General features: G+C 45.5%; 1 protein-coding gene across 1 annotated transcript; it reads right to left on the bottom strand.

The window, feature by feature from the left end:
* Window positions 1–5,590: 5,590 nt before the first annotated feature.
* On the bottom strand, window positions 5,591–20,999 carry RPL22L1 (ribosomal protein L22 like 1). Its single transcript, XM_038745783.1, has 4 exons — window positions 20,928–20,999; window positions 8,063–8,155; window positions 7,709–7,830; window positions 5,591–5,850 (listed from the first exon to the last, which is right to left on the bottom strand). The coding sequence occupies exons 1-4, from the start codon at window positions 20,934–20,936 to the stop codon at window positions 5,706–5,708; spliced, it is 369 nt and encodes a 122-aa protein (XP_038601711.1). The 5' UTR covers window positions 20,937–20,999; the 3' UTR covers window positions 5,591–5,705.
* Between the last annotated feature and the right edge of the window lie 3,461 nt (window positions 21,000–24,460).

The raw sequence follows: 24,460 nt of genomic DNA, 5'->3' as shown, positions 1-24,460 counted from the left end.
TTGTACATATTTATTACTCTATTTATTTTACTTGTACATATCTATTCTATTTATTTTATTTTGTTAGTATGTTTGGTTTTGTTCTCTGTCTCCCCCTTTTAGACTATGAGCCCAATGTTGGGTAGGGACTGTCTCTATATGTTGCCAATTTGTACTTCCCAAGCGCTTAGTACAGTGCTCTGCACATAGTAAGCGCTCAATAAATACGATTGATGATGATGATGATTATTAAGCATTTACTTTGTGCCAGGAACTGTACTCAGTGCTGAGGAAGACACAAGATAATCGTGTCCCACATGGGACTCCCAAATGGGGTTTACTGTCTCAATCCCCGTTTCACAGATGAGGGAACTGAGACCCAGTGAAATGACTTGCCCAAGGTCACACAGCAGCTTAATCCTCATTTTATAGGTGAGGTAACTGAGGCAGAGAAGTTAAGCGACTTACCTGGGGTGACATAGCAGACAAGCACTGGAACCAAGATCAGAACCTAGGTGCTCCGTCTCCCAGGCCCGACCTCTTTCCACTAGGCCCCGCTGATTTACGCTTACTCCCTTGGAGAACTCAACTGCCTCAGGGCTTCCACTACAGTCCTGGCACATAGTAAACACTTAAATACCATAATTATTATTATCCATCTCCAATCTACCTTACTTAGTCCCAACCCACCCTCCAATCTCACACCTCCTGCTTCTAGAATAGGGACATGAATGGCCCACAGGCAATAATAATAATGACGGTATTTATTAATACCTTAGAACAGAAGCGCTTTGCACATAGTAAGCACTTAATAAATGCCTTTATTATTAAGTGCTTACTATGTGCCAAGCACTGTTCTAAACCCCTGGGGTAGATACAAGGTAATCAGGTTGTCCCATGTGGGGCTCAGTCTTAATCCCCACTTTAGAGATGAGCTAACTGAGGCACAGAAGTTATGTGACTTGCCTAAGCTGACAAGTGGAGGAGCTGGAATTAGAACCCATGACCTCTGGCTCCCAAGCCCGGGCTCTGCCCATTAAGCATGCTGCAATAAAGCCCAATATGTCCAAAACTTTACTTTTCTTCACTCCCAAATCCTCCTCTACTTCAGCAACTCTGCCCAGGCCCAAGTGTTCCCTTTTTTAAACCCCATGTTGTTACCAAATCCTGTTGGTTCTTCCACATTACCAGAATCCACCCCTTCCTCTCTATACTAGCCCATTCATTCAATCGCATTTATTGAGCACTTACTGTGTGCAAAGCACAGCACTAACTGCTTGGAAGAATACAATATAGCAATTAACAGACACATTCCCTGCCCACAATGAGCTTACAGTCTAGCGTTGGGCAGGGGGAGACATAATAATAATAATGATGATGACACTTATTAAGTGCTTACTATGTGTAAAGCACTGTTCTAAGCACTGGGGAGGTTACAAGGTGATCAGGTTGTCCCACGGGGGGCTCACAGTCTTAATCCCCACTTTATAGATGAGGTAACTGAGGCACAGAAAAGTGAAGTGACTTGCCCAAAGTCACACAGCTGACAAGTGGCGGAGCCGGGATTTGATCCCACAACCTCTGACTCCAAAGCCCGTGCTCTTTCCACTGAGCCACGCTGCTTCTCGTCCTCTTCCAAGCGCTTGGCACAGTGCTCTGCACACACTAAGCGCTCAATAAATACAGCTGACTGATTGATTGTTATGAAGTCAGCTTGACATGTCAGCTTGGAGTTATTCACTCAATCATATTTATTGAGCGCTTACTAAGTGCAGAGCACTGTACTAAGCACTTGGGAAGTCCAAGTTGGCAACATATAAAGACGGTCCCTACCCAACAATGGGCTCACAGTCTAGAAGGGGGAGACAGACAACAAAACATGTAGACAGGTGTCAAGTTGTCAAGAGTCCTGACCTGCTGTATTGCCCATGGGGGGATACAAGGTGATCAGGTTGTCCCACGGGGGGCTCACAGTCTTAATCCCCATTTTCCAGATGAGGGAACTGAGGCCCAGACAAGTGACTTGCCCAAAGTCACACGGCTGACAACTGGCAGAGCCGGGATTTGAACCCATGACCTCTGACTCCAAAGCCCGGGCTCCTTCCAATGAGCCACGCTGCTTCTCATTAATATAAACTACAGATCTGTACAGAAGTGCTCTGGGGCTTGGGGGAAGAACAGAGGGAGCAAGCCATGGTGACGCAGAAGGGAGTGGGAGAAGAGGAAAGCGGGGCTTAATCAGGGAAGGCCTCTTGGAGGAGATGAGGCCTTGAAGGAAGGGAGTGTGACTTTTGGATTCGAAGAGGGCGTTCCAGGCCACAGGCAGGATGTGGGCGAGGAGTCAGTGGAGAGATAGATGAGATGGAGGCACAGCGAGGCGGTTGGGGTGGATTATAGTACAAGAGCAGCAAGGTTAAGTAGAAGGGGACAAGGTGACTGCTTTGAGAAGCCCTTATATACCATCTCTATCGTAACTTACTGAGCACTGAAGCACTCAGGCTAGTGCAATATCACCGAGTTGGTAGACACATTCCCTAGGGCCTGTGTCCCACCTGATTTGCTCGTATCCACCCCAGTGCTAAGTACAGTGCCTGGCACATAATAGGGACTGTCTCTATATGTTGCCAATTTGTACTTCCCAAGCGCTTAGTACAGTGCTCTGCACATAGTAAGCGCTCAATACGATTGATGATGATGATGATGTTAAGCGCTTACTATGTGCCGAGCACTGTTCTAAGCGCTGGGGTGGATATGAGGTTAACAGGTTGTCCCACGTGGGGCTCACAGTCTTAATCCTCATTTTACAGATGAGGGAACTGAGGCCCAGAGTAGTGAAGTGACTTACCCAGTCACTGAGCTAAGTGGCAGAGTTGGGATTCAAACCCATGACCCCTGGCTCCCAAGCCCATGCTCTTTCCACTGAGCCACGCTGCTTCTCATAGTAAGCGCTTCATACAATTATTATTACATCACCATCCTCACAGACCTCCCTTTTTAGACTGTGAGCCCACTGTTAGGTAGGGACTGTCTTTATACGTTGCCAACTTGTACTTCCCAAGCGAAGTACAGTGCCCTGCACACAGTAAGCGCTCAATAAATACAATTGATTGATTGGCCCAACATCCATTTCTCTAACACACCAGCAGGTCTCCCCATTCAAAACACTCCAGGTAACCCACCTCTACCGCAACAAGGAACTTCGACCATTGGTTTTAAGGCACTCAATCTGACTTTATCCTTGCTTTTCCCCCCACTATACCCCAGCTCACATAATAATGATGGCATTCGTTAAGCACTTACGTGCTAAGCACTGTTCTAAACACTGGGATAGATACAAGGTTATCAGGTTGTCCCATGTGGGGCTCAGTCTTCATCCTCATTTTACAGATGAGGGAACTGAGGCACAGAAGTGACTTGTCCAATGTCACATAGCTGACAAGCGGCGGAGCCGGGATTAGAACCCACGACCTCTGACTCCCATGCCCAGGCTTTCCAAGCCACGCTGCTTTACTGGGCTTTGCTGTCAAGACACACTGACCTTCCTAAAGCCTTCTCTTCTGACAGATGATCTCTCCTAGACTGTGAGCCCGCTGTTGGGTAGGGACCGTCTCTATATGTTGCCAACTTGTACTTCCCAAGCGCTTAGTCCAGTGCTCTGCACACAGTAAGCGCTCAATCATCATCACCAATCGTATTTATTAGCGCTTACTATGTGCACAGCACTGTACTAAGCGCTTGGGAAGTACAAATTGGCAACATATAGAGACAGTCCCTACCCAACAGTGGGCTCACAGTCTAAAAGGGGGAGACAGAGAACAAAAGCAAACATACTAACAAAATAAAATAAATAGAATAGATATGTACAAATAAAATAGAGTAAAAAAAATATGTACAAACATATATACATATATACAGGTGCTGTGGGGAAGAGAAGGAGGTAAGCTGGGGGGATGGAGAGGGGAACGAGGGGGAGAGGAAGGAAGGGGCTCAGTCTGGGAAGGCCTCCTGGAGGAGGTGAGCTCTCAGCAGGGCCTTGAAGGAAGGAAGAGAGCTAGCTTGGCGGATGGGCAGAGGGAGGGCATTCCAGGCCCGGGGGATGACGTGGGCCGGGGGTCGATGGCGGGACAGGCGAGAACGAGGTACGGTGAGGAGATTAGCGGCAGAGGAGCGGAGGGTGCGAGCTGGGCTGGAGAAGGAGAGAAGGGAGGTGAGGTAGGAGGGGGCGAGGGGATGGACAGCCTTGAAGCCCAGGGTGAGGAGTTTCTGCCTGATGTGCAGATTGATTGGTAGCCACTGGAGATTTTTGAGGAGGGGAGTAACACGCCCAGAGCGTTTCTGGACAAAGATAATCCGGGCAGCAGCATGAAGTATGGACTGAATGAGCAGGGTAGCGGTTGGGATGGAGAGGAAAGGGCGGAGCTTGGCAATGTTGTGGAGCTGAGACCGGCAGGTTTTGGTCACGGCTTGGATGTGAGGGGTGAATGAGAGAGCGGAGTCGAGGATGACACCAAGGTTGCGGGCTTGTGAGACGGGAAGGATGGTAGTGCCGTCAACAGAGATGGGAAAGTCAGGGAGAGGGCAAGGTTTGGGAGGGAAGACAAGGAGTTCAGTCTTCGACATGTTGAGCTTAGGTGGCGGGCAGACATCCAAATGGAGATGTCCTGAAGGCAGGAGGAGATGCGAGCCTGGAGAGAGGGGGAGAGAGCAGGGGCAGAGATGTAGATCTGGCTGTCATCAGCGTAGAGATGATAGTTGAAGGCGTGGGAGCGAATGAGGTCACCAAGGGAGTGCGTGTAATTGAGAACAGAAGGGGACCAAGCACTGAACCTTGGGGAACCCCCACAGTAAGAGAATGGGAGGGGGAGGCGGAGCCTGCAAAAGAGACTGAGAAAGAAGGATAGATAAGAGGAGAGATAAGAGGAGAACCAGGAGAGGACGGAGTCTGTGAAGCCAAGGTCAGATAGCGTGTTGAGGAGAAGGGGGTGGTCCACAATGTCAAAGGCAGCTGAGAGGTCGAGGAGGATTAGGACAGAGTAGGAGCCGCTCAATAAATACGATTGAATGAATGAATCTCCCTCCCCAACTTCAAGGCCCTTGTCCATCACCCGAGAACTTACCCGTTGGACTCACCAACACACCTTTCTATTCCTACTTGCGTTGGTCTCCCCCACTAGAATGTAAGCCCCTCACAGGCAGGCAATCATTTTCCTTTTTCATTGTAAGCCCCCATACACTTTCCCCAGTGCTCTGCATGGAGTAAACACTCAAATATGTCAGACTGCTAGTAAGCGTAATTTTTGACGTGAAAACACTCAGCTTAGCGGTCCATACTGTTAAATTCAAAACAGAAGAAACAAGCAGGGCTCGGTGGGAAGAGCACGAGTCTGGGAGTCAGGAGACCTGGGTTCTAATCCTGGCTCTGCCAACTGCTTGCTGAGTGATCTTGGACAAGTCACCCTGTGCCTCAGGGTCCCCTGTTCAGACTGTGAAGCCTCTGGTCACGGGACGGTGACTGTGTTCTATATAATTAATCTGTTTCTACCCCAGGGCTCAAACCGGTGTTTGATAGGAAGTACTCAAAATACCATAAAAAAAAGCCAAGTCTCTGGGCTAGAGTACAATGTTTTTATTCACCAATAAGTTAGGAAGTGCTGTTATAAATAGATGTCTCAGACTGTTATACACTGTACTTAAAAAACCCAGCCCTGCCACTTAGAAGGCCGCACCTAGTCTTCAGATTCAGATCCTTCATCATCTTGACTAATCTGGAAGTACCGCAGCTCATAGGTCTCCTTATCAGAGGCAACCACCCGAAGCCAGTCTCGAAGGTTGTTCTTCTTGAGGTACTTCTTGGTAAGGTATTTCAAGTACCTTTAGATATAAAAAGGGTCAGGATTACATACATAATCACCTGGGTTTAGGAATAGCTTTATGTGAATTGAGAAGACAAATACTCTAGTCTGCCCTATATAAGGCTTACCACTCTCCTTTTCCTCCCGCCTGTAGTCATTCTGCATTACACTCTTAGATTACATTATGCTGCATTACACTCAGCACTTAGAACAGTGCTTTGCACATAGTAAGCGCTTAACAAATGCCATTATTATTATTATTACACTCATGCTAGTCATTTCACTGGGTCTCAGTTCCCTCATCTGTAAAACGGGGATTGAGACAGTAAACCCCATTTGGGAGTCCCATGTGGGACACGATTATCTTGTGTCTACCTCAGCACTGAGCACAGTTCCTGGCACAAAGTAAATGCTTAATCATCATCATCATCAATCGTATTTATTGAGCGCTTACTATGTGCAGAGCACTGTACTAAGCACTTGGGAAGTATAAATTGGCAACATATAGAGACAGTCCCTACCCAACATGCTATTATTATTATTACACTCAGTTCCCTGAGGGCTGAGATTGTGACTACTGCCCTCCAAACAGGAAGTGTTCAATACAATCCATTTATTTCAAGCTGAAAACAACTGCCACATTGATCTGAACTGTGACAATTCCAGAATCTGACCATTAAGACTTCATCTGCCAGGCCAATTTACAAGTTTGTAAGGAACGGGACACTGTCCTGCGAACTCAGAAGGACATTAACTTCTTCCATCACCACCTCAGCACTACAAAACCAAGGGGTAAGAAGTGTGAAGCGGTATGGTGCGACAGATGGGAGTTGATGAGAGCCGGAGATGTGCTAGAACAATGTTTCTCAATTCCTGGTTCCCCGATTCCAGAAAAATGTACTGGCTTCTGACCGCGCTTACCCCCTTTAGCCACGTACAACCTCTGCAGTAAGTATGACTATCTGGGACAACAGGGTTGCTGTCCCACTCTAGAAATGGCGTGGTTGGAAGACGATTTTAGGAAAAGCCAGGAAAAGTGGCTCTCTGGGGACTTTGGCCCTCCGACGTGGCTGAATGTATATATGCATATATGTTTGTACATATTTATTACTCTATTTATTTATCTATTTATTTTACTTGTACATATCTATTCTATTTATTTTGTTAGTATGTTTGGTTTTGTTCTCTGTCTCCCCCTTTTAGACTGTGAGCCCACTGTTGGGTAGGGACTGTCTCTATATGTTGCCAACTTGGACTTCCCAAGTGCTTAGTACAGTGCTCTGCACACAGTAAGCGCTCCATAAATACGATTGATGATGATGATGATGAATGAATTTCAAGACTTCTATGTTGACGGAGGCTCCGATTTCCTTTGTGAAATCCTCATGGAGCTAGTTACGGGAAGCTTATTTTACCACCCAGACGTGGTAAAATATTCAGCCAAAAGTCTGCCCAGACCCTAACTAACCCCCAGTGGGGAGAGGCGCTCATACATAATAATAATAATGGCATTTTTTAAGTGCTTACTATGTGCAAAGCACTGTTCTAAGCATTGGGGAGGTTACAAGGTGATTAGGTTGTCCCATGGGGGGCTCTCAGTATTAATCCCCATTTTACAGATGAGGTAACTGAGGCCCAGAGAAGTTAAGTGACTTGCCCAAAGTCACACAGCTGACAATTGGCAGAGCCGGGATTCAAACCCATGACCACTGACTCCAGACCCAATGCTCTTTCCACTGAGCCACACAGGTGTGGGTGACCTAAAAGCGGCAAGCATTCTTACCTAGCACCTGTCTGTGCCTGATTATTGTTTTTTTTCCACTTAGAAATGACTAAAATTTGCTTGCAAATTTCACATGGAAAGGAAACACGCCCACCTTTTGGAAAACTGTTTCTCGGATACAACTGTAATCTTGTTCTTGAAGCGTTCAATATGAACAACATTTCCCAGGTTTCCAGTTTTCCCATTGACCTTAACCTTTTCCTTCAAAAACTGCTCCTGTTTTAATAAAGCAGAAGAGACGGTACACTAGGGAAGAGAACCCTAGATATTCACTAGGGAAGGTACCCTAGCAACATAGCTCAGGTTAAAAATCACATACAAAATATATCAATATTTTACTTGTAAAGACAAACAGAACTCGGCAACGGCTTCAACAAACTGCTTAAATGCAAAACGGCACATATGCGGTACAAGCTTACTTATAAAAGTTATGAGAAATGAAACTTACGAAGTTTCCAGAATCAAAGATTCCATCTTCTACTGGATGGGTAAGGTCAAGGCTAAACTTCCAGGTTGATTTCTTAGCTTTTCTGTCCTTTGGCTGTGAAAAGAAGAAGTCATTATTGAAGGAAATTCATTTGTCCGCGTTGCACAATAAAAATCCTTGTGTGTGGACTTGAATATATCGGCCCTCTAGTAATTTTCCACGATGAGAATCAAACCGAACCGCTCCACATCCCACATAAAGGGACCTCAAAACATTTCTCTTAACTGGAATTAATGTACCCTGAGATAACCTAAGGGAGTCTGAGATGGTATGAAATGGTCTAGATAATAATAATGGTATATGTTATCAATCAATCAATCGTATTTATTGAGTGCTTACCGTGTGCAGAGCACTGTACTAAGCGCTTGGGAAGTACAAGTTGGCAACATATAGAGACAGTCCCTACCCAACAGTGGGCTCACAGTCTAGAAGAAAATTATGGCATTTGTAAAGCACTTACTACGTGTCTGGCACTGTACTAAGCATGGGTGGATACAAGCAAATTGGGTTAGAGTACCTGGAGAAGCAGCGTGGCTCAGCGGAAAGAGCCCGGGCTTTGGAGTCAGAGGTCAGGGGTTCAAATCCCGGCTCTGCCACTCGTCAGCTGTGTGACTTTGGGCAAGTCACTTCACTTCTCTGGGCCTCAGTTCCCTCATCTGTAAAATGGGGATGAAGACTGGGAGGCCCCCGTGGGACAACCTGATTGCCTTGTAACCTCCCCAGTGCTTAGAACTGTGCTTTGCACATAGTAAGCGCTTAATAAATGCCATAATCATTATTATTATTACCTGTGCCACTTGTGGGGCTCACAAGTTAAGTGCTTACTATCTGCAAAGCACTGTTCTAAGCGCTGGGGGGATACAAGGTGATCAGGTTGTCCCATGTGGGGCTCAGTCTTAATCCCCAGTTTACAGATGAGGGAACTGAGGCACAAAGAAGTGACTTGCCCAAAGTCACACAGCTGACAATTGGCGGAGCCAGGATTTGAACCCCTGACCTCTGACTCCAAAGCCTGTACTCTTTCCACTGAGCCACGCTGCTTCTCATCAGATAGAGGCCATACTAATGATAATTACGGTACTTATCAAGTGCTTACTATGTGCCAGACATTGCTCTAAGTGCTGGGGTAAGATACCAGATAATCAATCAATCAATCAATCAATCGTATTTATTGAGCGCTTACTATGTGCAGAGCACTGTACTAAGCGCTTGGGAAGTACAAATTGGCATCACATAGAGACAGTCCCTACCCGATAGTGGGCTCACAGTCTAAAAGGGGGAGACAGAGAACAGAACCAAACATACCAACAAAATAAAATAAGTAGGATAGAAATGTACAAGTAAAATAAATAAATAAATAAATAAACAGAGTAATAAATATGTACAACCATATATACATATATACAGGTGCTGTGGGGAGGGGAAGGCGGTAAGGCGGGGGGATGGAGAGGGGGACGAGGGGGAGAGGAAAGAAGGGGCTCAATCTGGGAAGGCCTCCTGGAGGAGGTGAGCTCTCAGGAGGGCCTTGAAGGGAGGAAGAGAGCTAGCTTGGCGGATGGGCAGAGGGAGGGCATTCCAGGCCCGGGGGATGACGTGGGCCGGGGGTCGATGGCGGGACAGGCGAGAGCGAGGTACAGTGAGGAGATTAGTGGTGGAGGAGCGGAGGGTGCGGGCTGGGCAGTAGAAGGAGAGAAGGGAGGTGAGGTAGGAGGGGGCGAGGTGATGGAGAGCCTTGAAGCCCAGGGTGAGGAGTTTCTGCCTGATGCGCAGATTGATCGGTAGCCATTGGAGGTTTTTGAGGAGGGGAGTGATATGTCCAGAGCGTTTCTGGACAAAGATAATCCGGGCAGCAGCATGAAGTATGGATTGAAGTGGAGAGAGACACGAGGATGGGAGATCAGAGAGAAGGCTAGTGCAGTAGTCCAGACGGGATAGGATGAGAGCTTGAATTAGCAGGGTAGCGGTTTGGATGGAGAGGAAAGGGCGGATCTTGGCGGGTTGGACACAGTCCATAGTCCCACGTAGGGCTCCCACTAGAAGCAGCGTGGCTCAGTGGAAAGAGCCCGGGCTTTGGAGTCAGAGGTCAAGGGTTCAAATCCCAGCTCCGCCAATTGCCAGCTGTGTGACTTTGGGCAAGTCACTTCACTTCTCTGTGCCTCAGTTACCTCATCTGTAAAATGGGGATGAAGACTGTGAGCCCCGCGTGGTACAACCTGATCACCTTGTAACCTCCCCAGTGCTTAGAACAGTGCTTCGCACATAGTAAGCGCTTAATAAATGTTATTATTACCCGGCGCTTAGAACAGTGCTTTGCACATAGTAAGAGCTTAACAAATACCAACATTATTATTATTATTATTATTATTATTATTAATCCCATTTTACAAAGGAGGGAACTGAGGCCCTGAGAAGTTAAGCGGCTTGCCCAAGGTCACATAGCAGATAAGTGGGGGAGCGGGAATTAGAACCCATGACCTTCTTCTGCTCCCAGACCCATGATCTAGCCACTAGATCATGCTGCTTCTCAACTAGCACTCAGTACTAAGCAGAGTGCAAGCATCTGGTCCTGTCCAACCTGTCCCAATAACAGGAAAAGGGATGTGGGCAAGGGCTGTGTCTATGCCTCAACTATTGCTCATTTCCCACACAGCACTCATTAGAGAAGCAGCATAGTTTAGCAGAAAGAGCACCCTGGGCAAGCCACTTCGCTTCTCCGTGCCTCAGTTCCCTCATCTGTAAAATTGGCATTAATAATAATATAATAATAATGGCATTTATTAAGCGCTTACTATGTGCAAAGCACTGTTCTAAGCGCTGGGGAGGTTACAAGGTGATCAGGTTGTCCCACGGGGGGGGGGCTCACAGTCTTAATCCCCATTTTACAGATGAGGGAACTGAGGCACAGAGAAGTGAAGTGACTTGCCCAAGGTCACACAGCAGACATGTGGCGGAGCCGGGATTCAAACCCATGACCTCTGACTCCAAAGCCCGGGCTCTTTCCACTGAGCCACGCTGCTTCTCATTAAGACGGGGAACCCCAGGGGGAACAACCTGAGTACCTTATAATAATGGCATTTATTAAGCGCCTACTATGTGCAAAGCACTGTTCTAAACGCTGGGGAGGTGACAAGGTGATCAGGTTGTCCCACGTGGGGCTCAGTCTTCACCCCCATTTTACAAATGAGGTAACTGAGGCACGGAGAAGGTGTGTTGCCCAAAGTCACACAGCTGACAATTGGCGGTCCCGGAATTTGAACCCACGACCTGACTAAAAGCCCGTGCTCTTTCCACTGAGCCACGCTGCTTCTAAAAACCTCTCTCTTTGACCCTGTCTTCCCATTTGTGGATTCTTTATAAACTTTGAGCCAACAGCAGAACTTGACTGATGAGAGCTGTGTGACAACCCAAGCTCTAGCTGAGACCACGCCTGGAGTGTGACGCGTTTTATTCAAAGTCCTCTTTTTCCAACCTTGATGGTCTGATGGGATTAACAATGGCAGAGAGCGCAGCTGTTGGCTTAGCCAGGCAAACTTAAAGAATTTAATCTGATATAAACTTAAATATTTCTCCAACATCTCCAAACGAGGAAATGCTATCAATCCAAACAGCATTTAACACACTTCAGGTAATGCCAAAAATCTTTCCCACGTGGATTTTCATGGCACGCCAATTGAACCCATGCGAAAATACTTATGAGGGTACATTATTAAAGTGGGGTACGAAAGGATAAATACCACAAACAAGCTCTATTAGATATTCAGAAACTGGTTTGCAGTTCACTCAGAAGTTTTCATCTATCTGAATGGGTTTTTTGACAGCGTTAAGCTCATTGTGGGCAAGGAATGTGTCTTATGTTGTCGTGTTGCAATCTAAATGCTTAGCACACAGGAATGCTCAAATACAATTGATTGATTAATTAATTGGCATGTTAGGTGCTTTAATATAATAATAATAATGTTGGTATTTGTTAAGCGCTTACTATGTGCCAAGCACTGTTCTAAGCGCTGGGGCAGATACAAGGTAATCAAATTGTCCCACATGGGGTTACAGTCTGCACCCCCATTTTACAGATGAGGGAACTGAGGCCCAGAGAAGTGAAGTGACTTGCCCAAGGTCACACAGCAGACGTGTGGTGGAGCCGGGATTCGAACCCATGCCCTGACTCCAAAGCCAGGGCTCTTTCCACTGAGCCACGCTGTGTCAGGCACTATACTAAACTCTGGGGCAGATATAAATTAATCAGGTCGCACACAATCCATGTCCCACCCAGGGCTCACAGTCTTAATCCTCATTTTATGGATGAGGTAACTGAAGCCCAGAGAAGTGAACTGACTTGCTTAAGGTCACACAGCAGACAGGTAGAGCTAGGATTAGAACCCAGGACCTTTGGATGCCCAGGCCCTACCCACTAGGTCACTTGGCTTCTAGGGCCACCAGGGATTACTGCTTAAAATTATAGAAGTGCCTGCACCTTCCTCAATCTTTCCCTCTCTGATTATTTTCATTTTACTGCTGTCATTGGTCCAGGGGGAAAGAGAACAGCCCTGGAAGTTGAGACTTTGGTTCTAGCCTGGGTTCTGCCTTCCAGGAGGATAATAATAATAATAATGATGGCATTTGTTAAGCACTTACTATGTGCAAAGCACTGTTCTAAGTGCTGGGGTAGATACAAGGTAATCAGGTTGTCCCACAAGGGGCTCACAGTCTTCATCCCCATTTTACAGATGAGGGAACTGAGGCCCAGAAAAGTGAAGTGACTTGCCCAAAGTCACACAGCTGACAAGTGGCAGAGCCGGGATTTGAACCCACAGTCTCTGACTCCAAAGCCCAGGCTCTTCCGACTGAGCCACGCTGCTTGGCAGTGGACAGACCCAGCCAGAATCTTGAAATTAGCTGTCTGATGTGGGTGGTGAAAGCTAGAGTGGTTACTTCCCAAGCGCTTAGTACAATGCTCTGCACCCAGTAAGTGCTCAATAAATACGATTGAATGAATGAATGAATGAACCTCAGCGAGAGTCTGGGCAGGACACTCAACTCTGCTCTTCCAACCCCACAGCACTTATGTATTTTTGTACATATTTATTATTCTATTAATGGTGTGTCTATCTAAATTCTATTTATTTTGATGGTATTGATGGTATGTACATATTTTTTGACTCTATTTATTTATTTATTTAATTTATTTGTACATATCTATTCTATTTATTTTGTTATGTTTGGTCTCTGTCTCCCCCTTTTAGACTGTGAGCCCACTGTTGGGTAGGGACTGTCTCTATATGTTGCCAATTTGTACTTCCCAAGCGCTTAGTACAGTGCTCTGCACATAGTAAGCGCTCAATAAATACGATTGATGATGATGATGATGATGATTGATGCCTGTCTACCTGTTCTGTTTTGTTGTCTGTCTCCCCCTTCTAGACTGTGAGCCCGTTGTTGGGTAGGGACTGTCTCTATATCTGTTGCCGAATTGTACTTTCCAAGCGCTTAGTACAGTGCTCTGCACACAGTAAGCGCTCAATAAATACGATTGAATGAATGAATACTGAGACCACTACCTCCCGGACCATAGCATTTCAGTCCAACGACAGCGGACCCGTTGGTACTTTGGCCTGCTGCAGGTAAAAATCCTTTATAACTACTCCAGTGCTTAGAACAGTGCTGGGCACATAGTAAGCGCTTAAATACCATTATTATTAATCAAATGGCTAGTCAGTTAATCGTATTTATTGAGACCACTGCCTCTGGGACCACAGTATTTCGGTCCAACGACAGCGGGCCAGTTGGTACTTTGGCCTGCTGCAGGTAAAAATCCTTTATAACTACTCCAGTGCTTAGAAGAGTGCTGGGCACATAGTAAGCGCTTAAATACCATTATTATTAATCAAATGGCTAGTCAGTTAATCGTATTTGAGACCACTGCCTCCTGGACCATAGCATTTCAGTCCAACGACAGCGGGCCTGTTGGTACTTTGGCCTGCTGCAGGTAAAAATCTTTTATAACTACTCCAGTGCTTAGAAGAGTGCTGGGCACATAGTAAGTGCTTAAATACCATTATTATTAATCAAATGGCTAGTCAGTTAATTGTATTTGAGACCTTACTGCATGCAGAGCACTGTACTAAGCTCTTGGCAGAGTACAATAAAGACACATTCCCTGCCCACCACTATTACTCCATGTGAGCTCGCTGTTGGGTAGGGACCGTCTCTATATGTTGCCAACTTGTACTTCCCAAGCGCTTAGTACAGTGCTCTGCACACTGCAAGCACTCAATAAATATGGATGAATGAATGAATCTATGTACATATGTAAATACTTACCCTTTTCCATCACTACAAAGACTGCAGTTACCATGATGGCGAGAGGAACTATGCCTTTTCATTTATGTTCCCCCATACAGGCTTCAATAAATGCTACTGAGTATAATGGTGGGAAGTATTAGGGACATTATCTACAAATCCAATCCACAAAGCCTTCTTAAGTCTTGGCCAAATCCCCAACTTCAGCCAATTTAAATGAGAAGGAAAACTTGACAAATTAAGGATTCTATGATCACCCCAGCTTGTACTAGTATTTGAAGTACTAGCACCTCTGCCTTCAATACAACCATCATCTCATTTCCTCTCCTCCTCCCCACAGCACTTGTATATAGATTTGTACAGATTTATTACTTCCCAGACTGAGCCCCTTCCTCTCTCCCTCTTCCCCCCTCCATCCCCCCCATCTTACTTCCTTCCCTTCCCCACAGCACCTGTTTATATGTATATATGTTTGTACATATTTATTACTCTAGTTATTTATTTTTTTACTTGTACATATCTATTCTATTTATTTTATTTTGTTAGTATGTTTTGTTTTGTTGTCTGTCTCCCCCTTCTAGACTGTGAGCCCACTGTTGGGTAGGGACCGTCTCTAGATGTTGCCAACTTGTACTTCCCAAGCGCTTAGTACAGTGCTCTGCACACAGTAAGTGCTCAATACCATTGATTGGTTATACAGATTTATTACTCTATTTTACTTATACATATTTACTATTCCATTTATTTTGTTAATGATGTGCATCTAGCTTTACTTCTATTTATTCTGATGGTATTGACACCTGTCTACCTGCTTTATTGTCTGTCTCCCCCTTCTAGGCGGTGACCTCGTCTTCGGGTAGGGACCGCCTCTTTATGTTGCCAACTTGTACTTCCCAAGCGCTCAGTACAGTGCTCTGCACACAGTAAGCGCTCAATAAATACGACTGAATGAATGAATGAATACAGGTAGCCTGTTCCCAAACAAGTGGCAGAGCCGGCATTAGAATCCATGACCATTCTGGCTCCCAGGCTTGGGCTCTAACCACTCGGCCATGCAGTATTTGGGTGGCGCAGCACGTATTTGGAACCGTATTAAAGCATTTAGAGGGGGTGGCCAGCATAGGTCACCTTAATTGAAAGCTTTCATAGATGAGTCAGAATTCACAGCTATTAAAACATCAGGAATGTACCTCGTTCTCGCCTCCCCTGGCCCCCCGGAATTCCCTCCCTCCACACATCCGCCAAGCTCGCTCTCTTCCTCCCTTCAAAGCCCTACTGAGAGAGCTCACCTCCTCCAGGAGGCCTTCCCACACTGAGCCCCCTTTTCCTCTCCTCCCCTCCCTCTGCCCTACCTCCTTCCTCTCCCCACAGCACTTGCATATATTTGTACAGATTTATTACTGCATTTATTTTATTAATCACGCCATATGAATCCACTATTAATTTTATTAATTAATTATAATTATTATAATTTATTGATTATGTGCATATAGCTACAATTCTATTTATTCTGATGGCATTGACAAGTGTCTCCATGTTTTGTTTGGTTGTCTGTCTCCCTCTCTAGACTGAGCCCGGTGCTGGGTAGGGACCGTCTCTATATGTTGTCGATTTGTACTTCCCAAGCGCTTAGTACAGTCCCACCTTGTTACCTCCCAGCGCTTAGTACAGTGCTCTGCACAAAGTAAGCGCTCAATAAATACGATTGAATAAATAATAATAATAATGGCATTTGTTAAGCACTTACTATGTGCAAAGCACTGTTCTAAGCGCTGGGGAGGTAACAAGGTGATCAGGTTGCCCCACAGGGGGCTCAGTCTTAATTCCCATTTTCCAGATGAGGTAATTGAGGCCCAGAGAAGTGAAGTGACTTGCCCAAAGCCAGGCCTTTGGAGTCAGGTCCATGACTCCCAGCTCTGCTCTGTTCAAATCCCAGCTCTGCCAATGGTCCGCTGTGTGACTTTGGGCAAGTCACTTCACTTCTCTGTGCCTCAGTTTCCTCATCTGTAAAATAGGGATTATTACTGTGATCCCCATATGGAACAACCTTGATTACCTTGTATCCCCTCCAGCACTTAGAACAGTGCTTGGCACTAAGTAAGCGCTTAACAAATGCCAACATTATCAATGTTATTATTATTCTCCGGTGCTCAGTTCCCTCATCTGTAAAATGGGGATGACGCCTGTGAGGCCCCCATGGGACTTGATTACCTTGTACCCCCCCAGCACTTAGAACAGTGCTTGGCACATAGTAAGTGCTTAATAAATGCCATTATTACTAAAACAAGTCAACAGGCATCAAAAGCACCATTAAAAATTAACAGAATTGGAGATACACATACACATCAGAACAAGCAAAACTCGTTAATGTTAATAAACAGAATTATAGATATGTACACATACACCACATACTTGCCGAATTGTACTTTCCAAGCGCTTAGTACAGTGTTCTGCACACAGTAAGTGCTCAATAAAGACGACTGAATGAATAATAACAAACATGTTGGTATTTTTTAGGCACTTACTATGTGCCAAGTACTGTTCTACGCACTGGGATTGATACAAAGTAATCTGATTGTCCCAGGTGGGGCTCACAGTCTTAACCCCCATTTTCCAGATGAGGTAACTGAGGCCCAGAGAAGTGAAGTGACTTGCCCCAAGTCACATAGTTGACAAGAGGTGGAGCGAGGATTAGAACCCATGACCTCTGACTCTCAAGCTTGGGCTCTTTCCACTGAGCCACGCTGCTTTTTGAATGAATGCATATACACGGGACTGTCCAACCTATTGTCTTGTAATAACAATGGCATTTGTTAAGCGATTACAATGTGCATAGCACTGTTCTAAGCACTAGGGAGGATACAAGGTGATCAGGTTGTTCCTCGTGGGGCTTACAGTCTTAATCCCCATTTTCCAGATGAGGGAACTGAGGCACAGAGAAGTGACTTGCCTGAAGTCATGCAACAGAAAGTGGCAGAGCCGGGGTTTGAACCCACGGCCTCTGACTCCCAAACCCGGGCTCTTTCCATTGAGCCACACTGCTTCTGAAATGAATGAATGAATGAATGTACATACACTGTGAAGCAGCGTGGCTCAGTGGAAAGAGCATGGGCTTTGGAGTCAGAGATCGTGGGTTCAAATCCCTACTCTGCCAACTGTCAGCTGTGTGACTTTGGGCAAGTCACTTCACTTCTCTGGGCCTCAGTTACCTCATCTGTAAAACGGGGATTAACACTGTGAGCCCCCCATGGGACAACCCGTTCACCTTGTCACCTCCCCAGTGCTTAGAATAGTGCTTTGCACATAAGCCTTAATAAATGCCATCATTATTAGTATTATGTACGCAGGACTGTCCAACCTATTGTCTTGTATCGACCCCAGCGCTTAGAACAGTGCTTTGCACACAATAATAATAATGTTGGTATTTGTTAAGCGCTTACTATGTGCAAAGCACTGTTCTAAGCACTGGGTTAGATACAAGATAATCAGGCTGCCCAACGAGGGGCTCAGTCTTCATCCCCATTTTACAGATGTGGGAACTGAGGCCCAGAGAAGTGACTTGCCCAAAGTCACACAGCTGACAAGTGGCGGGGCCTGGATTTGAACCCAAGGCCTCTGACTCCAAAGCCCGGGCTCCTTCCACTGAGCCACGCTGCTTCCCAATAAACCTTAATTAATGCCATCATTATTATTCTTATGTACACAGGACTGTCCAACCTATTGTCTTGTATCGACCCCCAGCGCTTACAACAGTGCCTGCTACGTACTAAGCGCTTTTCATTTTATTTTCATTCATTTAATCGCATTTATTGAGCGCTTACTGTGTGCAGAGCACTGCACTAAGCGCTTGGGAAAGTACAATCCAACGATACAGAGAGAAAACCCCTACCCACAATGAACTCGCAGTCTAGAGGAGGGGAGACAGGCAACACTACAGACATCATTATAAATAAATAAAATTAGAGAGCTGAGAACCAGAGAATAATAATAATGATTATTCATTCATTCAATCATATTGATTGAGTGCTTACTGTGTGCAGAGCACTGGATTGAGCGCGTTGTCATTCATTCAATCGTATGGATTGATATGGATATGCATCGATATAATATGGATCGATATAGATTCTAGACTGTGAGTCCGTCGTTGGGTGGGGACCGTCTCTACATAATAATAATGGTATTTGTTAAGCACTTACTATGTGCAAAGCACTGTTCTAAGCGCTGGGGAAGTTACACGAAAATCAGGTTGTCCCACGGGGGGCTCAGTTTTAATCCCCATTTTACAGATGAGGGAACTGAGGCCCAGTGAAGTGAAGTGACTTGTCCAAAGTCACACAGCTGACAGTTGGCGGAGTCGGGATTCGAACCCATGACCTGACTCCAAAGCCCTGGATCTTTCCACTGAGCCACGCTGTTCTATATAATAATAAACAACAATTTTGGTATTTGTTAAGCGCTTACTATGTGCAAAGCTCTGTTCTAAGCGCTGGGGAGGTTACACGAAAAGCAGGTTGTCCCACGTGGGGCTCACAATCTTAATCCCCATTTTACAGATGAGGTAACTGAGGCACAGAGAATAATAATAATTTTGGTATTTGTTAAGCGCCCACCATGTGCAAAACACTGTTCTACGCGCTGGGGAGGATACAAAGTGATCAGGTTGTTCCACGTGGGTGGGGCTCACAATCTTAATCCCCATTTTACAGATGAGGTAACAGGCACAGAGAATAATAATAATTTTGGTATTTGCTAAGCGCTTACTATGTGCAAAGCACTGCTCTAAGCGCTGGGGAGGATACACAGTGATCAGGTTGCCCCACGTGGGGCTCACAATCTTAATCCCCGTTTTACAGATGAGGTAACTGAGGCACAGAGAAGCAAAGTGACTTGACCAAAGTCACACAGCAGACAAGTGGCAGAACTGGGATTTGAACCCATGACCTCTGACTCCCAAGCCCATGCTCTTTCCACTGAGCCACGCTGCTTCTATATGCTGAACTGTAATGATAATAATAATGACGGCATTTATTAAGCGCCCACCATGTGCAAAGCACTGTTCTAAGCCCTGGGGAGGACACAAGGCGAGCAGATTGTCCCACGTGGGGCTCACAGTTTTAATAATAATAATAATAATAATAATGTTGGTATTTGTTAAGCGCTTACTATGTGCCAAGCACTGTTCTAAGCGCTGGGGTAGATACAAGGTAATCAAATTGTCCCACATGGGGCTTACAGTCTTCACCCCCATTTTACAGATGAGGGAACTGAGGCCCAGAGAAGTGAAGTGACAGCAGACGTGTGGTGGAGCCGGGATTCGAACCCATGACCTCTGACTCCAAAGCCCGGGCTCTTTCCACTGAGCCACGCTGCTTCCCCCATAAATACGTACAAACATATATACAAGTTAAGTGACTTGCCCAAAGTCACACAGCTGACAATTGGCAGAGCGGGATTTGAACCCATGACTTCTGACTCCAAAGCCCGTGCTCCTTTCCACTGAGCCACGCTGCTATTATTAATTATACTACTACTTATTAATAATAAGTAAAATAACCCAGTTGTTATAGTAAGAGGGGAAAAAAAATACAAGACCTTTCAACCTCCCCCTTCGCCCCTTCTCCATCCCCCCCGCCTTACCTCCTTCCCTTCCCCACAGCACCTGTAAATATGTATGTTTGTACGTATTTATTACTCTTATTTGTTTTACTTCTACATATCTATTCTCTTTATTTTATTTTGTTAATATGTTTGGTTTTGTTCTCAGTCTCCCCCTTCTAGACTGTGAGCCCACTGTTGGGCAGGGCCCGTCTCTATACGTTGCCAACTTGGGCTTCCCAAGCGCTTAGTACAGTGCTCTGCACATAATAAGCGCTCAATAAATACGATTGATGATGATGATTTTGTTAATATGTTTTGTTGTCTGTCTCCCCCTTCTAGACTGTGAGCCCGCTGTTGGGTAGGGACCGACTCTATACGTTACCCACTTGGGCTTCCCAAGCGCTTAGTCCAGTGCTCTGCACACAGTAAGCGCTCAATAAATACGATTGATGATGATGATTTTAATATGTTTTGTTGTCTGTCTCCCCCTTCTAGACTGTGAGCCCGCTGTTGGGTGGGGACCGTCTCTATACGTTGCCAACTTGGGCTTCCCAAGCGCTTAGTCCAGTGCTCTGCACACAATAAGCGCTCAATAAAAACGATTGATTGATTAATCCCCATTCTACAGATGAGGGAACTGAGGCCCAGAGAAGGGCAGCGGCTTGCCCAAAGTTACGCAACCGACAAGGCCTTCTCCAGACCGTGGACTGTGAGCCCACTGTTGGGTAGGGCCTGTCTCTCTATGTGGCCAACTTGTCCTTCCCAAGCGCTTAGTACAGTGCTCTGCACACAGTAAGCGCTCAATAAATACGATTGATCGATTGATTGATTTTCAAGGACCGTGATAAAACGCAAAGTTGGGCCCCAAAGGGTGCGGCCTTGCCTGAGAGGCAGGACCAGCCCACCCCTCCCGACGCCATTGGCCACTCACCGGCGCCATCTTGGCCAGGCGAAGAAGCCACAAAGACAGGGAAGGGGAAGCCAACGCGCCGCGCTTTTATACCTGACGCGGCACGCACGGGACGTCCTTACGTCAGCACGCACGACGTCGAAACGCGGGAGGGAGATGCCGGGCTTGGGGCGGGGCGTCGCCAAGGGCAACGGAGGCGTCGCCAGGGGGCGCTGGCGCCCACCCGCAATCGATCAATCAATCAATCGTATTTATTGAGCGCTTACTGCGTGCAGAGCACTGTACTAAGCGCTTGGGAAGTACAAGTTGGCAACATATAGAGACAGTCTCCATCCCCCCCTGTCAATCAATGTCGTATTTATTGAGCGCTTACTGTGTGCAGAGCACTGGACTGGGCGCTTGGGAAGTACAAGTTGGCAACAACTTGTCACCTGTGTGACTTTGGGCAGGCCACTTCACTTCTCTGTGCCTCAGTGACCTCATCTGTAAAATGGGGATTAAAACTGTGAGCCTCCCCGGGACAACCTGATCACCTTGTAACCTCCCCAGCGCTTAGAACAGTGCTTTGCACGTAGTAAGCGCTTAATAAATGTCATTATTATTATTATTATCTTACCTCCTTCCCTTCCCCACAGCACCTGTATATATGTATATATGTTTGTACATATTTATTTCTCTATTTATTTATTTTACTTGTACATATCTATTCTATTTATTTTATTTTCTTGGTATGTTTAGTTTTGCTCTCTGTCTCCCCCTTTTAGACTGTGAGCCCACTGTTGGGTAGGGACCGATTCTATATGTTGCCAACTTGGACTTCCCAAGCGCTTAGTCCAGTGCTCTGCACACAGTAAGCGCTCAATAAATACGATTGATGATGATGATGATGATTCATTCAATCGTATTTATTGAGCGCTTACTGTGTGCAGAGCACTGGACTAAGCACTTGGGAAGGGCAAGTTGGCTACATAGAGAGACGGTCCCTACCCATCGTATGGCATTCGGTCATTCCTTCATTCAATCAATTGTATTTATTGAGCACTTACTGTGTGCAGAGCACTGTACTAAGCGCTTGGGAAGGACAAGTTGGCAACATATAGAGACGGTCCCTACCCATCGTATGGCATTCGGTCATTCCTTCATTCAGTCAATCATATTTCATTCATTCCATCGTATTTATTGAGCGCTTACTGTGTGCAGAGCACTGTACTAAGCGCTTGGGAAGTCCAAGTTGGCAACATATAGAGACAGTCCCTACCCATCATATGGCATTCGGTCATTCCTTCATTCAATCATTCGTATTTCATTCATTCCATCATATTTATTGAGTGCTTACTGTGTGCAGGGCACTGGACTAAGCGCTTGGGAAGTACAAGTTGGCAACATATAGAGAAGGTCCCTACCCATCGTATGGCATTCAGTCATTCCTTCATTCAATCAATCGTATTTCATTCATTCATTCATTCAATCAATCAATCAATCGTATTTATTGAGCGCTTACTGTGTGCAGAGCACTGTACTAAGCGCTGGGGAAGTACAAGTTGGCAACATATAGAGACAGCCCCTACCCATCGTATGGCATTCAGTCATTCCTTCATTCAATCAATCGTATTTCATTCATTCAATCGTATTTATTGAGCGCTTACTGTGTGCAGAGCACTGGACTAAGCGCTTGGGAAGTACAAGTTGGCAACATATAGAGACAGTCCCTACCCATCATATGGCATTCAGTCATTCCTTCACTCAATCAATTGTATTTCTTTCATTCAATCGTATTTATTGAGCACTTACTGTGTGCAGAGCACTGGACTAAGCGCTTGGGAAGTACAAGTTGGCAACATATAGAGACAGTCCCTACCCATCGTATGGGATTCGGTCATTCCTTCATTCAATCATTCGTATTTCATTCATTCAATCATTCGTATTTCATTCATTCAATCGTATTTATTGAGCGCTTACTGTGTGCAGAGCACTGGACTAAGCGCTTGGGAAGTACAGGTTGGCAACATATAGAGACGGTCCCTACCCAACAGCGGGCTCACAGTCTAGAAGGGGGAGACAGAGAACAAAACATATTAACAAAATAAAATAAAGAGAATATGTACAAGTAAAATAAATAAATAGAGTAATAAATACGTACAAACATATATACATATCTACAGGTGCTGTGGGGAAGGGAAGGAGGTAAGACAGGGGGATGGAGGGGGGGTGAGGGGGAGAGGAAGGAGGTGGCTCAGTCTGGGAAGGCCTTATTATAATAGCATTCATTCATTCATTCAATCGTATTTATTTAGCACTTACTGTGTGCAATCAATCAATCAATCAATCAATCAATCGTATTTATTGAGCGCTTACTATGTGCAGAGCACTGTACTAAGCGCTTGGGAAGTACAAGTTGGCAACATATGGAGACGGTCCCTACCCATCATTCATTCATTCATTCAATCGTATTCATTGAGCGCTTACTGTGTGCAGAGCACTGGACTAAGCGCTTGGGAAGTACAAATTGACAACATATAGAGACGGTCCCTACCCAACAGCGGGCTCACAGTCTAGAACAAAACATATTAACAAAATAAAATAAATAGAATAAATATGTACAAATAAAATAAATAAATAGAGTAATAAATACATACAAACATATATACAGGTGCTGTGGGGAGGGGAAGGAGGTAAGGCGGACAGTATAAATACGATTGAATGGTATAACAATACTAATAATAATCACAACAGCAATAATAAAACCTCAGGACTGAGAAGTTTTTTCAGGGAAGGAATACAATTTCTCCAGTTTAAGATTAAGCCAGGGTCAGTCCCCATAAACTGGGAAAAGACATCCTTAGGGCAGATACTTTTTAATGGATCTCCCAGCATTTATTTACATAGCTTTAAAATATAGATTATGAGTTTTTTATTTATTTTAATGTCTGTCCCCTGCCTTCGGACTGTAAGATCATTGTGGGCAGGGAATGTGTCTGCTTATTTTTTTTATGCATTTATTAAGCGCTTACTATGTGCAAAGCACTGGGGCAGTTACAAGGTGATCAGATTGTCCCTCATGGGGCTCACAGTCTTCATCCCCATTTTAGAGATGAGGGAACTGAGGCCCAGAGAAGTTAAGTGACTTGCCCAAAGTCACACAGCTGACAAGTGTTGGAGCTGAGATTTGAACCCATGACCTTTGACTCCAAAGCCCGTGCTCTCTCCACTGTGCCACACTGTTGTATTGAACTCTCCCAAGTGCTTAGTACAGAGCTCTGCCTATAGTAGTAATAATAATAATAATGATGGTATTTGTTAAGCGCTTACTACGTGCCAAGCACTGTCCTCAGCGCTGGGGTAGATACAAGGTTATCAGGTTGCCCCACATGTGGCTCACACTTTTAATCCCCATTTGACAGATGAGGTAACTGAGGCACAGAGAAGTTAAGTGGCTTGCCCAAGGTCACACAGCAGAGCCAGCATCAGAACCTACATCCTCTGGCTCCCAAGTCCATGCTTTCCACTAAGCCATGCTGCTTCTCAAGTAGGAAGTGCTCAGTAAATAACATTGA

The sequence above is a fragment of the Tachyglossus aculeatus genome, chromosome 1, assembly GCF_015852505.1.
Source record: "Tachyglossus aculeatus isolate mTacAcu1 chromosome 1, mTacAcu1.pri, whole genome shotgun sequence".
In the NCBI taxonomy this organism is placed as follows: Eukaryota; Metazoa; Chordata; class Mammalia; order Monotremata; family Tachyglossidae; genus Tachyglossus; species Tachyglossus aculeatus.
This window is presented reverse-complemented; position numbering and strand designations above follow the sequence as displayed.